The sequence below is a fragment of the Zonotrichia albicollis genome, chromosome 25 (genome assembly GCF_047830755.1).
Source record: "Zonotrichia albicollis isolate bZonAlb1 chromosome 25, bZonAlb1.hap1, whole genome shotgun sequence".
In the NCBI taxonomy this organism is placed as follows: Eukaryota; Metazoa; Chordata; class Aves; order Passeriformes; family Passerellidae; genus Zonotrichia; species Zonotrichia albicollis.
The window spans coordinates 6,886,667-6,901,070 of record NC_133843.1 but is presented as its reverse complement, the minus strand read 5'-3'; the positions used below and the strand labels follow the sequence as shown (position 1 = coordinate 6,901,070).

Sequence of the window (14,404 nt, the reverse complement as noted above, 5' to 3'; positions counted from 1 at the left end):
AGAGCAGAGATCTCTGCAGCCAGGTCAGGAACTTGGGGTTCATTGCAAAGGGCCAAGTGCAGGGCCCTGCTGGGAGCTGCAGCCACAGCTGGAGCAGGGCTGGGAGGAGAGGGGCAGAGAGGATGAGAGGGTGAGAGAGTAAGAGGGTAAAAGAGGTAAGAGAGTAAAAGAGGTAAGAGAGTGAGGTTCCCATCACAATACAATAAATCTTCTGTGTTGAATATTCTAATTCTCACTAACCAATCTAGCACAAGATACAAATCCTACAGCATTTCCATACAGCCTATAAGAATCATTACATTGCCATACTGTGTTACATTTTAAACCCTAAAAACTCCTCTTTGGGCCCTTCTGCCAAGCTGCAGGGTCTGCTCTGACCCTTGGACTGTCTGCAAGCAGAGGGTGTTGTTCCATCAAAAGGGGATCACCTTCAGCAGCCACACCATTGTTTTCCAGTTGTTCAGTAACTGAGGAATCTCAAAGCTTGCTTTCATTTCAATCTCACTTATAGTTTCTATATTCTCAAACTCTTTTGCCAGCCAATCATATTTATAAGGCTTTCCTGTTTCATCTTCCCCAACACTCACAGCCTTTCTTACTCTGTTCAGAAAGAGCTGGATGATAAATCCTGCTGTTGGGAAAGGGTCATGGCTCGTGGCAAGGGCACCCACAGCCACAGTCAGGAGAGAGGAACAGTTTTCCCATGTGCAGAGGGGACTCAGGTGAAGCAGAGTGTCCTGAGAGTTGGGCTGAAGCCACGTGCTGAGAACATCCCAAACTCACTGTGTTTATTGCCTTGAGTGGCTTTGAAGTTGTCTAATGGTGTTACCTAACCTAGTGATGAAGCAGCTTCCACTTAACTTGCCTGTCCTGGGTTGTAGGAGGCTGAAAGGCTCACGAGGATTAAAACAAGTCCTGGGGATGCACACCCAGTTAGCTGTGCTCTGCAGTGATTGTGTTCAGACTTGTTTCCTCTGGCTGCCTTGGAAGCTCTGCTGGAGCCAGGGCTGCTGCTTAATGAATATCCACAGTCCTGGGAAAGTAATTAAGCTTCCCTATAAAAGTCACGGGCATAAATTCTCTCTTGGCTTTCCTTCAAGGAGCCGCTTTGGCTTTCACCATCAGATGGTTCTCTGTGAGGCTTTTCATTGCCTCATGGTCAGTCCTTTCTTTTTATCAGGATGTGTAGCACATTTCTCACGTCCTCACTGGCAAGCTTTCCTGCAGTTTTTTTCCTGTTAGTCAGGAGTGCTGGGTTATATTTCTGAAAAAGACAGGAATATTAAACTTCCTTGTTACCTGAAACATAATAATTTGTCCCCATGATCCTGACTCTTTGAAATAGGAGGGTAGCCTGCCTGTGAGGTGCTGCATTTATCTTGCCCCTAAAGCCTTGCCTGTGTCCCCAGGGGAGGGTTCAGGCAGCCAGGAGGACCAGCTGTGCACGGCCCTGGTGAACCAGCTGAACAAGTTTGCTGACAAGGAGACCCTCATCCAGTTCCTGCGCTGCTTCCTGCTGGAATCCAACTCCTCCTCAGTGAGGTGGCAGGCCCACTGCCTGGCCCTGCACATCTACAGGTGAGCCTGGGCTGCCTCAGGCCCTGAAGGACTCTGGAGCCTGCAGGTGTTGGGTTCCTCTGGAATTGCCCTCGTGGTTTGCATTACTGGGCTGGAGGTGAAGTTGTGACTTACCCATGGTCCATCTCAGTTGTCACCTGCAAGGAGCTCTTCATTTCTGCCTGCAAAATCTCACTCCTGTCATGGCCAGGAGCAGGTGTTTGTGGGCAGAGTGAATTTCTGAGGCAGATCCAGACTCCCACCATGAGAAGTTGGGAGCTGTGTGGGGAAAGGAGTGCTTTAGGGAGCTGGGCTACTTCAGAGCTCTGTTCAGTTATTGCAGGACAGCTGCTTTTGTTTGGAGTGCTGGAAAACAGAACTGTGCTGGTGGGATTCAGCTCTGTGAGCTCTGCAAGGTGATGGTTTCCCACTTTGGTGCACTGGAGCTTATGTTCTCCTCCTGCACAAGAGCCCTGATTGTCTGCAATCCACCTGACAGGAACTCCAACAAGTCCCAGCAGGAGCTGCTGCTGGATCTCATGTGGTCCATCTGGCCAGAGCTGCCAGCCTATGGAAGGAAGGCTGCCCAGTTTGTGGATCTCCTGGGATACTTCTCCCTGAAAACACAGCAGACTGAGAAAAAGGTACAGTGACATTCCAGAAGGGAGGTACAGCATCCCACGTGCTCATTTATGGTACAGCTGGCACAGATGAGCTTCTGCTGGAAATTTCTCATGTTATTAGAACTTCAATGTTAAAAAAAGCAGGATCCTTAAAGAATTTGGAAGTGTGGATTTTTGTTTTATTGTTTTGGGGGTGAAATTGTGCTGGTGAGTTTATTTATTGAGAAAAATACCTCTTTCCCACAGGAGGCTTTTGTGGATCTGGCAGCTCCAGTTTTTAGATTTTTGATATTGCAACTCCTAGAAATCTTTTGTAACCATGATTTTTGAACAAAGGAAGCTGTGGCCTCTTTTAGGGGATCAGTGGGATTGAGAACAAATAATTTAGACCCATTGATACTTGCATGAGTATGTTTTGAGAGTGGGGCATGCTGTACAAATCTTGGCAGACCCCTGCAGGGATTGACTGAGAAACAGCACTTATTGTGTCAATCTCAAATTTTAGGATCAATTACAGTCCTGGGTAATGATTTAAACACATAAATTCCTGTGGGTGTGGTGTGTACTTCTTTTGGGGCACCTGGAACACCACAAGATGAGGATGTTTGTGTCTGTGTAGCAATAAAAGCATTGTTTTGAAGACTGACTTTGCCTGGTTTTATTTCAGCTGAAGGAATATTCCCAAAAGGCCGTGGAGATCCTCCGGACCCAAAACCACATTCTCACCAACCACCCCAACTCCAACATCTACAAGTGAGTCTCTGTGCCTTGGATCCAGGGCTCTGCAGGGCCCTCCAGCTGAGCTCCATCCATGGTGCTGGGATGGGCCCTGCTGAGGTTTGTGCCTGCTGGGCTTGGAGAGCAGCAGAATTCTCCTGCCAATGCAAGCCTGGCTTTGGGCTCCACCAGCAGAGCTTGGCTTGAGCTCTTCTGCTCAATAAATGTTATAAAATCTTAGGCCCAGCTGGAAAATAGAGATTTGCAGTTTTGAGTGTTCTTGGTCCCACCTTGGCCATTGATAATTAGAATAAAAGGGCTTAATTAAAAGCTGTTATTTCCAGTGTGATTTACACTATAACAGTTCTGTTACACACTGGGACTGGGAAATGGGGGAAGTTAAAGTGATTCTGGTTGAATGGCTGAGTTTAAAGCAGCAAATGCCCAGCTCCATGTGTCAGTGTTGTTCCCTCATTCCAGCACATTGTCTGGGCTCGTGGAATTTGATGGCTACTACCTGGAGAGTGATCCTTGCCTTGTGTGCAACAACCCCGAGGTGCCTTTCTGTGTAAGTAACCCTGGAATCACACAGCCATGGAATGTCCTGGGCTGGAAAGGGCCCACAGGGATCAAATCCAGCCCTGGCTCTGCACAGACATCCCAGCAATGTCCTGGGTGTCACCTGGAGCTCTGGCAGCCTCAGGGCTGTGCCCATTCCTGGGCAGGGCCTGCACCCTCTGGGGGAAGAACCTTTCCTGAAATCCAGCCTGACCCTCCTGACAGAGCTCCAGCTGTGCATGACACCAACATTAACTGCTGTTATTAAATCCTTTCCAGTGGTGGGATCCCAACCCATTATAGGTGTGGTTTCCTGTACCCCTGAGGTTTTGGGGTGCCCTCAGACAGGCACTGCTCCCTTGCTTTGTCCCCCCAGTATAGCAGGGATCCCAGCCCTTGGTTTCCTGTGCCCCTGAGGTTTTGGGGTGCCCTCAGACAGTCAAGGTGCCCTTGCTTTGTTTCCCCAGTACATCAGGGATCCCAACCCTTTCCAGATGTGGTTTCCCCTGTCCCTGAGGTTCTGGGGTGCCCTCAGACGGTCAGGGTGCCCTTGCTTTGTCTCCCCAGTACAGCAGGGATCCCAACCCTTGGTTTCCTGTACCCTTGAGGTTTTGGGGTGCCCTCAGACAGTCAAGGTGCCCTTGCTTTGTCTCCCCAGTACATCAGGGATCTCAACCAATTACAGGTGTGGTTTCTTGTGCCCCTGAGGTTTTGGGGTGCCCTCAGACAGTCAAGGTGACCTTTCCTTTGTCTCCCCAGTATAGCAGGGATCCCAATCCTTGGTTTTCCCTGTCCCTGAGGTTTTGGGGTGCCCCCAGACAGTCAGGGTGCCCTTGCTTTCTGTCCCCAGTACCTCAGGGATCCCAGCCCTTGGTTTCCTGTACCCCTGAGGTTCTGGGGTGCCCTCAGACAGTCAGGGTGTCCTTGCTCTGTCTCCCCAGTACCTCAGGGATCCCAGCCCTTGGTTTCCCCTGTCCCTGAGGTTTTGGGGTGCCCTCAGACAGTCAGGGTGTCCTTGCTTTGTCTCCCCAGTACCTCAGGGATCCCAACCCTTGGTTTCCCCTGTCCCTGAGGTTTTGGGGTGCCCTCAGACAGTCAGGGTGTCCTTGCTTTGTCTCCCCAGTACCTCAGGGATCCCAGCCCTTGGTTTTCCCTGTCCCTGAGGTTTTGGGGTGCCCTCAGACAGTCAGGGTGTCCTTGCTTTGTCTCCCTAATACATCAGGGATCCCAATCCTTGGTTTTCCCTGTCCCTGAGGTTTTGGGGTGCCCTCAGACAGTCAGGGTGACCTTTCCTTTCTCTTCCCAGTACAGCAGGGATCCCAGCCCTTGGTTTCCCCTGTCCCTGAGGTTTTGGGGTGCCCTCAGATGGTCCGGGTGACCTTTCCTTTGTCTCCCCAGTACATCAAGCTGTCGTCCATCAAAGTGGACACGCGCTACACGACCACGCAGCAGGTGGTGAAGCTCATTGGCAGCCACACCATCAGCAAGGTGACAGTGAAGATTGGGGACCTGAAACGAACCAAGATGGTGAGAACCATCAACCTCTACTACAACAACAGGACCGTGCAGGCCATCGTGGAGCTGAAGAACAAGTATGTTCATCAAGTTTTGTGTGCAGTCTCTGAATCAGATTCGTTCCCTTGGCTTCTTGTTTTTCCCCAAGGCTCCTCCTTAGACTGTTACTCATCGCTCTCAGCCCACATTGGGTGGGATTGTTCTGAATCCCCTACAGTTGTTGAAGCAAAGATCCAGATTTCCTCTGAAGCTTGAAGAATGTCTATAAAATTTGTGGATTCTGATTTTGTCCAGGCTCGCTTTAAAGCACCTGACTTAATTGTGTGGGAACCAGCAGTAATTCCGAGAGCACTTCATGGGTAGTTTGACTCCAAAAGGGATTTGGACTTTGCAGCATGTCCAGGAATGCTGAAAGCATTAACATTGTTTCTTTGAAGCCATAGAGTAGAATTAAAATTAGAAGTTGGATGGTCTCACTCTCAGCTCTGCTTTACCTACCAGAAATGGCTCCTTTTCAACACACTGCTCAGTCTGGAGCCAGTCCTGCTTATGTGCTTCCCCTTCTCACTTCTTGAGATGTTCTCACCAGAATCAGATCTCTCTGGCTTAGGGATTAATCTGTGCCTGCCGCTTATTGCTTATTTGAAGTCTTAATCCTCTGTGACATCACAAGTGGCTGCTGTGGAGAGGATTATGATGTCACAAAGAGAGGATTCTGACTTCAGGTTGAGAATAAGCAGTGGGAGCAGATGAGATCTTTAAGAAATAAATATCCTGTTTTCATGCAAATGTCCTTACTAATAAAAAAATGGAGGTGAAAATCCCTAGAAAATGTCTGTAGAATTAAAGTTTTTCCATGAGGCATCAACAGCTCTTTAATCCCAAACAGTCTCTCTCTATGAAGAGGATAAAGGCTTAAAATGTATTTCTGGCTACATATCATGTCAATACAGAAGCTAAGGAAACGAATCCTAGAACTGCTCCCCATTCATCCCAGTTAAAGGAGATTTGGAGCCGAGACGGTTGCATTTGGCTTTTCCTCACTCGTGGGTGGGGAGGGAACTTCCCTCTGGAAAACCTTTCTTTACTTTCCCTTCTTTTCCTTTTCCTTTTCCTTTTCCTTTTCCTTTTCCTTTTCCTTTTCCTTTTCCTTTTCCTTTTCCTTTTCCTTTTCCTTTTCCTTTTCCTTTTCCTTTTCCTTTTCCTTTTCCCTTTCCCTTTCCTTTTCCTTTTCCCTTTCCCTTCCCTTCCCTTCCCTTCCCTTCCCTTCCCTTCCCAAACCTTCCCTTCCCTTCCCTTCCCTTCCCTTCCCTTCCCTTCCCTTCCCTTCCCTTCCCTTCCCTTCCCTTCCCTTCCCTTCCCTTCCCTTCCCTTCCCTTCCCTTCCCTTCCCTTCCCTTCCCTTCCCTTCCCTTCCCTTCCCTTCCCTTCCCTTCCCTTCCCTTCCCTTCCCTTCCCTTCCCTTCCCTTCCCTTCCCTTCCCTTCCCTTCCCTTCCCTTCCCTTCCCTTCCCTTCCCTTCCCTTCCCTCCCCTTCCCTCCTCTTCCCTCCCCTTCCTTTCCCTTCCCCTTCCCAAACCTTTCCTTTCCCCTTCCCTTCCCTTCTCTTCCCCTTCCCTTCCCACCCTTCCCCTCCGTCCCTGCAGGCCGGCTCGCTGGCACAAGGCCAAGAAGGTGCAGCTGACGCCGGGGCAGACGGAGGTGAAGATCGATCTGCCCCTGCCCATCGTGGCCTCCAACCTGATGATCGAGTTTGCCGACTTCTACGAGAACTACCAGGCATCGACCGAGACCCTGCAGTGCCCGCGCTGCAGCGCCTCGGTGCCCGCCAACCCCGGCGTGTGCGGCAACTGCGGCGAGAACGTCTACCAGTGCCACAAGTGCAGGTGTGTGTCACTGTGTGTGCCCCCAGAGCCACTGGGTGTGCCCACAGAACGGCTACCAGTGCCACAAGTGCAGGTGTGTGTCACTGTGTCACTGTGTGTGTGCCCCCAGAGCCACTGGGTGTGTCCACAGAACGGCTACCAGTGCCACAAGTGCAGGTGTGTGTCACTGTGTGTGCCCCCAGAGCCACTGTGTGTGCCCACAGAATGTCTACCAGTGCCACAAGTGCAGGTGTGTGTCACTGTGTCACTGTGTGTGCCCCCAGAACAGCTACCAGTGCCACAAGTGCAGGTGTGTGTCACTGTGTGTGCCCCCAGAAAGGCTACCAGTGCCACAAGTGCAGGTCAGGGTGTCCCCAGTGTCACCACAGCCACTGTGTGTGCCCCTAGAGTCACTGTGTGTGCCCCTAGAACGTCTACCAGTGCCACAAGTGCAGGTCAGGGTGTCACTGTGTCACTGTGTGTACCCCCAGAACGGCTACCAGGGCCACAAGTGCAGGTCTGAGTGTCCCCAATGTCCCCAAAATCACTGTGTGTGTCCCCAGAGTCACTGTGTGTGCCCCCAGAGTCACTGAGTGTGTCCCCAGAGTCACTGAGTGTACCCCCAGAGTCACTGTGTGTGCCCCCACAACGTCTACCAGTGCCACAAGTGCAGGTCAGGGTGTCACTGTGTGTCACTGAGTGTCACTGTGTCACTGTATGTGCCCCCAGAATGTCTGCCAGTGCCACAAGTGCAGCTCTGTGGGTGTCCCCAGTGTGTCATTGTGTGTGTCCCCAGGGTGTCATTGTGTGTGTCCCCAGTGTCCCCAGAGCATGTAACAGTGCCACAAGTGCAGCTCTGTGGGTGTCCCCAGTGTTGCTGTGTGTGTCCTCAGAGTCCCTGTGTCCCCAGAACATCTACCAGTGCCCCAGGTGCAGCTCTGTGTGTGTCCCTGTGTGTCCCCATTGTGCAGCAGTGCCCCAGGTGCAGCTCTGTGAGTGTCCCTGTGTGTCCCCAGTGTGCAGCAGTGCCCCAGGTGCAGGTGTGAGTGTCCCCCTGTGTCCCCAGTGTGTACCAGTGCCCCAGGTGCAGGTGTGCGTGTCCCTGTGTGTCCCCATTGTGCAGCAGTGCCCCAGGTGCAGCTCTGTGAGTGTCCCTGTGTGTCCCCAGTGTGCAGCAGTGCCCCAGGTGCAGGTGTGAGTGTCCCTGTGTGTCCCCAGTGTGCAGCAGTGCCCCAGGTGCAGGTGTGAGTGTCCCCCTGTGTCCCCAGTGTGCAGCAGTGCCCCAAGTGCAGCTCTGTGAGTGTCCCCCTGTGTCCCCAGTGTGCAGCAGTGCCCCAAGTGCAGCTCTGTGAGTGTCCCCCTGTGTCCCCAGTGTGCAGCAGTGCCCCAGGTGCAGGTGTGAGTGTCCCCCTGTGTCCCCAGTGTGTACCAGTGCCCCAAGTGCAGCTCTGTGCGTGTCCCTGTGTGTCCCCAGTGTGCAGCAGTGCCCCAGGTGCAGGTGTGAGTGTCCCTGTGTGTCCCCAGTGTGCAGCAGTGCCCCAGGTGCAGGTGTGGGTGTCCCTGTGTGTCCCCAGTGTGCAGCAGTGCCCCAGGTGCAGGTGTGGGTGTCCCTGTGTGTCCCCAGTGTGCAGCAGTGCCCCAGGTGCAGGTGTGAGTGTCCCCCTGTGTCCCCAGTGTGCAGCAGTGCCCCAGGTGCAGGTGTGAGTGTCCCCCTGTGTCCCCAGTGTGTACCAGTGCCCCAGGTGCAGCTCTGTGAGTGTCCCTGTGTGTCCCCAGTGTGCAGCAGTGCCCCAGGTGCAGGTGTGAGTGTCCCTGTGTGTCCCCAGTGTGTACCAGTGCCCCAAGTGCAGCTCTGTGAGTGTCCCCCTGTGTCCCCATTGTGCAGCAGTGCCCCAGGTGCAGGTGTGAGTGTCCCTGTGTGTCCCCAGTGTGCAGCAGTGCCCCAAGTGCAGCTCTGTGGGTGTCCCTGTGTGTCCCAGGGTGCAGCAGTGCCCCAGGTGCAGGTGTGAGTGTCTCTGTGTGTCCCCAGTGTGCAGCAGTGCCCCAAGTGCAGCTCTGTGGGTGTCCCTGTGTGTCCCCAGTGTGTAGCAGTGCCCCAGGTGCAGGTGTGAGTGTCCCCCAGAGCCCTCCCGGGTGCCCCACACCCCCTGCCATGTAAATCCCCCATTCTGGTTAATACAAGCACACAATCAAATTAGTGGGGAAGTATAAAACAGGCTTACAGGGATTTAATGTAATGCAGGCTAACAAAGGGAGCCTGGGAGCACAATTCTCAGCCAGCTGAAGTTTCACATCCAGCCTCGAAGTTCAGAGCACAGAATTCCCTGGAGCTGGTTATTTTTGGCCTGCCTGGGCTGGAGGCTGGAGTTCAGCTGGGGGATTGCAGGGCTTCCCCCAGGATCCCTGCCTGGGCTGGACAGACAGTTCCATTCATGGCTTTGTTGTGCTCTGCTCATTCAGAGCAGGCTCAGGGTAATTTACTGTGTGCTATTCACACTTCTACTACAGCCTTAGAAATCCTTCTCTTTTGTCACTTTTGTCTCCTTATCTGATATCTCTTTCCCCTTATTGTTGTCTCTATTCCTCTCTAATTCTCATGGGATTCGAGGTGTTTTGCAGGCTCTTTCCTGGTGATTGCTGGTGTGTGGAAAGGTTTCCACATCCCTTCTGGAGCTCTGGGAGCCATAATCAGCTCTGTCTGCTGCCCTGCTCTGCAGTGGGGAGAAGTGCAGTCAGTCCCAGTGCAAAGGCCAAACCCTACAAACCAGAACAGTTCCTTCATCTTTGTTCTCCTAAAGGACACAGTGCCCCAGCCTGACTTTCTGCTGGGAATTACTGTCATTAAAGTGGAATTGTTAGGAACAATTTGCTGCTTTTTCCAGCCAGAATGTGGCACTGCTGAAGGACTTTCTTTATTGCCTGATCTGTAGGTTTTGATTCTCAAGTATTTCCCTTCCCCAGGGCAGTCTGGTCACCGAGGTGTTTTAAGTCACCCAGTCTGTTCAGTTTGTTCCATTGCCTGGAGCTGCAGGTTTTGAGCTGCTGCCTTCCTTGCAGGTCCATCAATTATGATGAGAAGGATCCTTTCCTGTGCAATGCCTGTGGCTTCTGTAAATACGCCCGCTTCGACTTCATGCTCTACGCCAAGCCCTGCTGCGCCGTGGACCCCATCGAGAACGAGGAGGATCGCAAGAAGGTGGGGCTGGCAGGGCATCCTGGGGCTCTGGGACACTGTGGGGACAGCAGGGCTCCATCTCCTCTGTGGGCACAGCAGGGCTCCATCCCTGTCAAAATCAGGGCTCCATCCCTGTCAGAATCAGGGCTCCATCCCTGTCAAAATCAGAGCTCCAACCCCTGTCAAAATCAGGGCTCCATCCCCTGTCAGAATCAGGGCGCCATCCCTGTCAAAATCAGGGCTCCATCCCTGTCAGAATCAGGGCTCCATCCCTGTCAGAATCAGGGCTCCATCCCTGTCAAAATCAGGGCTCCATCCCTGTCAAAATCAGGGCTCCAACCCTGTCAGAATCAGGGCTCCATCCCCTGTCAAAATCAGGGCTCCATCCCTGTCAGAATCAGGGCTCCATCCCTGTCAGAATCAGGGCTCCATCCCCGTCAAAATCAGGGCTCCATCCTCTGTCAGAATCAGGGCTCCATCCCCGTCAAAATCAGGGCTCCATCCTCTGTCAGAATCAGGGCTCCATCCCCGTCAAAATCAGGGCTCCATCCCTGTCAGAATCAGGGCTCCATCCTCTGTCAAAATCAGGGCTCCATCCCTGTCAGAATCAGGGCTCCATCCCTGTCAGAATCAGGGCTTCATCCCCTGTCAGAATCAGGGCTCCATCCCTGTCAAAATCAGGGCTCCATCCCTGTCAAAATCAGGGCTCCATCCCTGTCAGAATCAGGGCTCCATCCTCTGTCAAAATCAGGGTTCCATCCCTGTCAGAATCAGGGCTCCAATCCCTGTCAAAATCAGGGCTCCATCCCTGTCAAAATCAGGGCTCCATCCCTGTCAGAATCAGGGCTCCATCCTCTGTCAAAATCAGGGCTCCAACCCCTGTCAAAATCAGGGCTCCAACCCCTGTTAAAATCAGGGCTCCAACCCCTGTTAAAATCAGGGCTCCATCCCCTGTCAAAATCAGGGCTCCATCCCTGTCAGAATCAGGGCTCCATCCCCATCAGAATCAGGGCTCCATCCCTGTCAGAATCAGGGCTCCATCCCCTGTCCACAGCAGGGCTCCATCCCTGTCAGAATCAGGGCTCCATCCCTGTCAAAATCAGGGCTCCATACCCTGTCAAACTCAGGGCTCCTTACCCTGTCAAAATCAGGGCTCCATCCCTGTCAAAATCAGGGCTCCATCCCCTGTCCACATCAGGGCTCCATCCCCTGTCAGAATCAGGGCTCCATCCCTGTCAAAATCAGTGCTCCAACCCCTGTTAAAATCAGGGCTCTATCCCCTGTCAGAATCAGGGCTCCATCCCTGTCAGAATCAGGGCTCCATCCCTGTCAGAATCAGGGCTCCTTACCCTGTCAAAATCAGGGCTCCATCCCTGTCAGAATCAGGGCTCCATCCCTGTCAGAATCAGGGCTCCTTACCCTGTCAAACTCAGGGCTCCATCCCCTGTCAGAATCAGGGCTCCTTACCCTGTCAAAGTCAGGGCTCCATCCCCTGTCAGAATCAGGGCTCCATCCCTGTCAAACTCAGGGCTCCATCCCTGTCAAAATCAGGGCTCCATCTCCTGTCAAAATCAGGGCTCCATCCCTGTCAGAATCAGGGCTCCATCCCCTGTTAAAATCAGGGCTCCATCTCCTCTGTGGGCACAGCAGGGCTCCATCCCTGTCAGAATCAGGGCTCCATCCCTGTCAAAATCAGGGCTCCATCCCTGTCAGAATCAGGGCTCCATCCCTGTCAGAATCAGGGCTCCATCCCTGTCAGAATCAGGGCTCCTTGAAGGTTCCTCACTGACCGATGCATTCTGAGTTTGTCTCCTGCTCCACCAGACAAGTAATTCTTCCAAAGGCATCATTCAGTGCCTCACTTATGAGCTGACTGCATCTCCATGCATTGCTGTACAAGGGATGGATTTGGGTTCTTCTGTTGGCTTCCCATCCCACCTGAGGAGCCCTGCTAATGAATGAGGAGCCCTGTGCACTCTGGGTCCTGTCCCAAAGGATCAGGGTGCTCGGTGTAGTACCACAGGGTCTGCTCAGAGTAGTACCACAGGGTGTGCTCAGTGTAGTACCACAGGTGTGCTCAGTGTAGTACCACAGGGTGTGCTCGGTGTAGTACCACAGGGTGTGCTCGGTGTACTACCACAGGTGTGCTCGGTGTAATGTCACAGGGTGTGCTCAGTGTAGTACCACAGGTGTGCTCGGTGTAGTACCACAGGGTGTGCTCAGTGTAGTACCACACGATGTGCTCAGTGTAGTACCACAGGGTGTGCTCGGTGTAGTACCACAGGGTGTGCTCGGTGTAGTACCACAGGGTGTGCTCGGTGTAGTACCACAGGTGTGCTCGGTGTAGTACCACAGGGTGTGCTCGGTGTAGTACCACAGGGTGTGCTCGGTGTAGTACCACTGGGTGTGCTCGGTGTAGTACCACAGCATGTGCTCAGTGTAGTACCACAGGTGTGCTCGGTGTAGTACCACTGGGTGTGCTCAGTGTAGTACCACTGGGTGTGCTCAGTGTAGTACCACAGGATGTCCTCAGTGTAGTACCACAGGATGTGCTCGGTGTAGTACCACAGGGTGTGCTCAGTGTAGTACCACAGGGTGTGCTCAGTGTAGTACCACAGGATGTGCTCAGTGTAGTACCACAGGTGTGCTCAGTGTAGTACCACAGGGTGTGCTCGGTGTAGTACCACAGGACGTGCTCGGTGTAGTACCACAGGATGTGCTCGGTGTAGTACCACAGGATGTGCTCAGTGTAGTACCACAGGTGTGCTCAGTGTAGTACCACAGGATGTGCTCAGTGTAGTACCACAGGATGTGCTCAGTGTAGTGTCACAGGTGTGCTCGGTGTAGTACCACAGGTGTGCTCGGTGTAGTACCACAGGATGTGCTCAGTGTAGTGTCACCTGGTGTGCTCAGTGTAGTACCACAGGTGTGCTCAGTGTAGTACCACAGGATCTGCTCGGTGTAGTACCACAGGTGTGCTCAGTGTAGTACCCCAGGTGTGCTCAGTGTAGTACCACAGGATGTGCTCGGTGTAGTACCACAGGTGTGCTCGGTGTAGTACCACAGGTGTGCTCGGTGTAGTACCACAGGTGTGCTCAGTGTAGTACCCCAGGTGTGCTCAGTGTAGTACCACAGGATGTGCTCGGTGTAGTACCACAGGTGTGCTCGGTGTAGTACCACAGGTGTGCTCGGTGTAATGTCACCTGGTGTGCTCAGTGTAGTGTCACAGGATGTGCTCAGTGTAGTACCACAGGCTGTGCTCGGTGTAGTGTCACCTGGTGTGCTCGTTAGTGTCACCACAGTGCTTCTCAGGGCAGAACCAGCTGCAGGGTCACAATTTAGTGATTCCCCCCCAAAAAAAGGCAAAGGACAAGACTTGGAGCTTGGTGGTTGCGGTTCTGAAAATGCAATAAGAGTTTCCTTTCCATTTCTTTGCCTGGGTAGGCAGTGACAAACATCAACACTCTGCTGGACAAGGCTGACAGGGTGTATCACCAGCTGATGGGACACCGACCGCAGCTGGAGAGCCTGCTGTGCAAGGTGAACGAGGCAGCCCCTGAGAAGCCCCAGGTAAGCAGGGCCGGGTGCAGCTGGCACAGAGCTCAGGCTGGGCACACTCTGCCCAGGGCAGTCCTTGCCGTGGTGCTGGGCACACTCTGCCCTTGGCTCTGCCTGTCGGTGACAAACGAGCCGTTTGTCGGTGAGGGGAGACTCAGACACTCAATATGAGTGATGAGCAAGTTCCGTTTATTGAAGAGAGCATCAGACACTTATACAGCAAATAATAAGCTTATGAATATTCTGTAAGCCAAGCAATCTATTGGTTAAACTATACCATGAACTCTTCCTCATTCCTTAGGGGTTACATCTCTCTTTTCTCATGTCTCTTTCACTGTTTGTTATCCTACCACAGCTAGGCCCAAGGACACGCTATCTAGCAGGTGCAGGGCTTGGAATTAGCCACAGCTTTGTAATTTTCCATTCTCTAGCAGCTAAATTCCCAACATCTGCCCAGGGCAGTCCTTGCCTCGGTGCTGCTCTGCTGTTGTCATTTTTGTGTGGAGCCTCCCTTTGTTTGATTCCTCTTTGCTTTCCCCTTCCAGGACGAGTCTGGCAGCAGTGGAGGGATCAGTTCTACCTCAGCCAGTGTGAACAGGTACATCCTGCAGTTAGCCCAGGAGTACTGTGGGGACTGCAAGAACTCCTTCGATGAGCTGTCCAAAATCATCCAGGTACAATGGCTTTGCTTTGGATTTGGGCCAGGTCTTTATTGGGAAAGAAAACCCCCAAGATGTTGCCATTCTTCATTTAATGATATCATTAACAGCAGGTGATCAGCTGCATGTTTTCAGGGGAATAATAATAATTTCTAAAAGCTAGGTATTAATTACTAAAT

General features: G+C 52.6%; 1 protein-coding gene across 5 annotated transcripts in view; it reads left to right on the top strand.

Annotated features, from left to right (window-relative positions):
- The window catches only part of UBR4 (ubiquitin protein ligase E3 component n-recognin 4), a 104,008-nt gene that overhangs the window by 57,997 nt on the left and 31,607 nt on the right, over positions 1–14,404 (top strand). For all 5 annotated transcript variants that reach the window (XM_074558732.1, XM_074558731.1, XM_074558730.1 and 2 more), the window contains 9 exons: positions 1,410–1,578; positions 2,057–2,201; positions 2,848–2,933; positions 3,378–3,465; positions 4,854–5,047; positions 6,615–6,854; positions 9,891–10,029; positions 13,453–13,578; positions 14,112–14,240. In XM_074558732.1, coding sequence (XP_074414833.1) covers positions 1,410–1,578; positions 2,057–2,201; positions 2,848–2,933; positions 3,378–3,465; positions 4,854–5,047; positions 6,615–6,854; positions 9,891–10,029; positions 13,453–13,578; positions 14,112–14,240 — 1,316 coding nt within the window. The remainder of the gene's footprint in view (positions 1–1,409; positions 1,579–2,056; positions 2,202–2,847; positions 2,934–3,377; positions 3,466–4,853; positions 5,048–6,614; positions 6,855–9,890; positions 10,030–13,452; positions 13,579–14,111; positions 14,241–14,404) is intronic.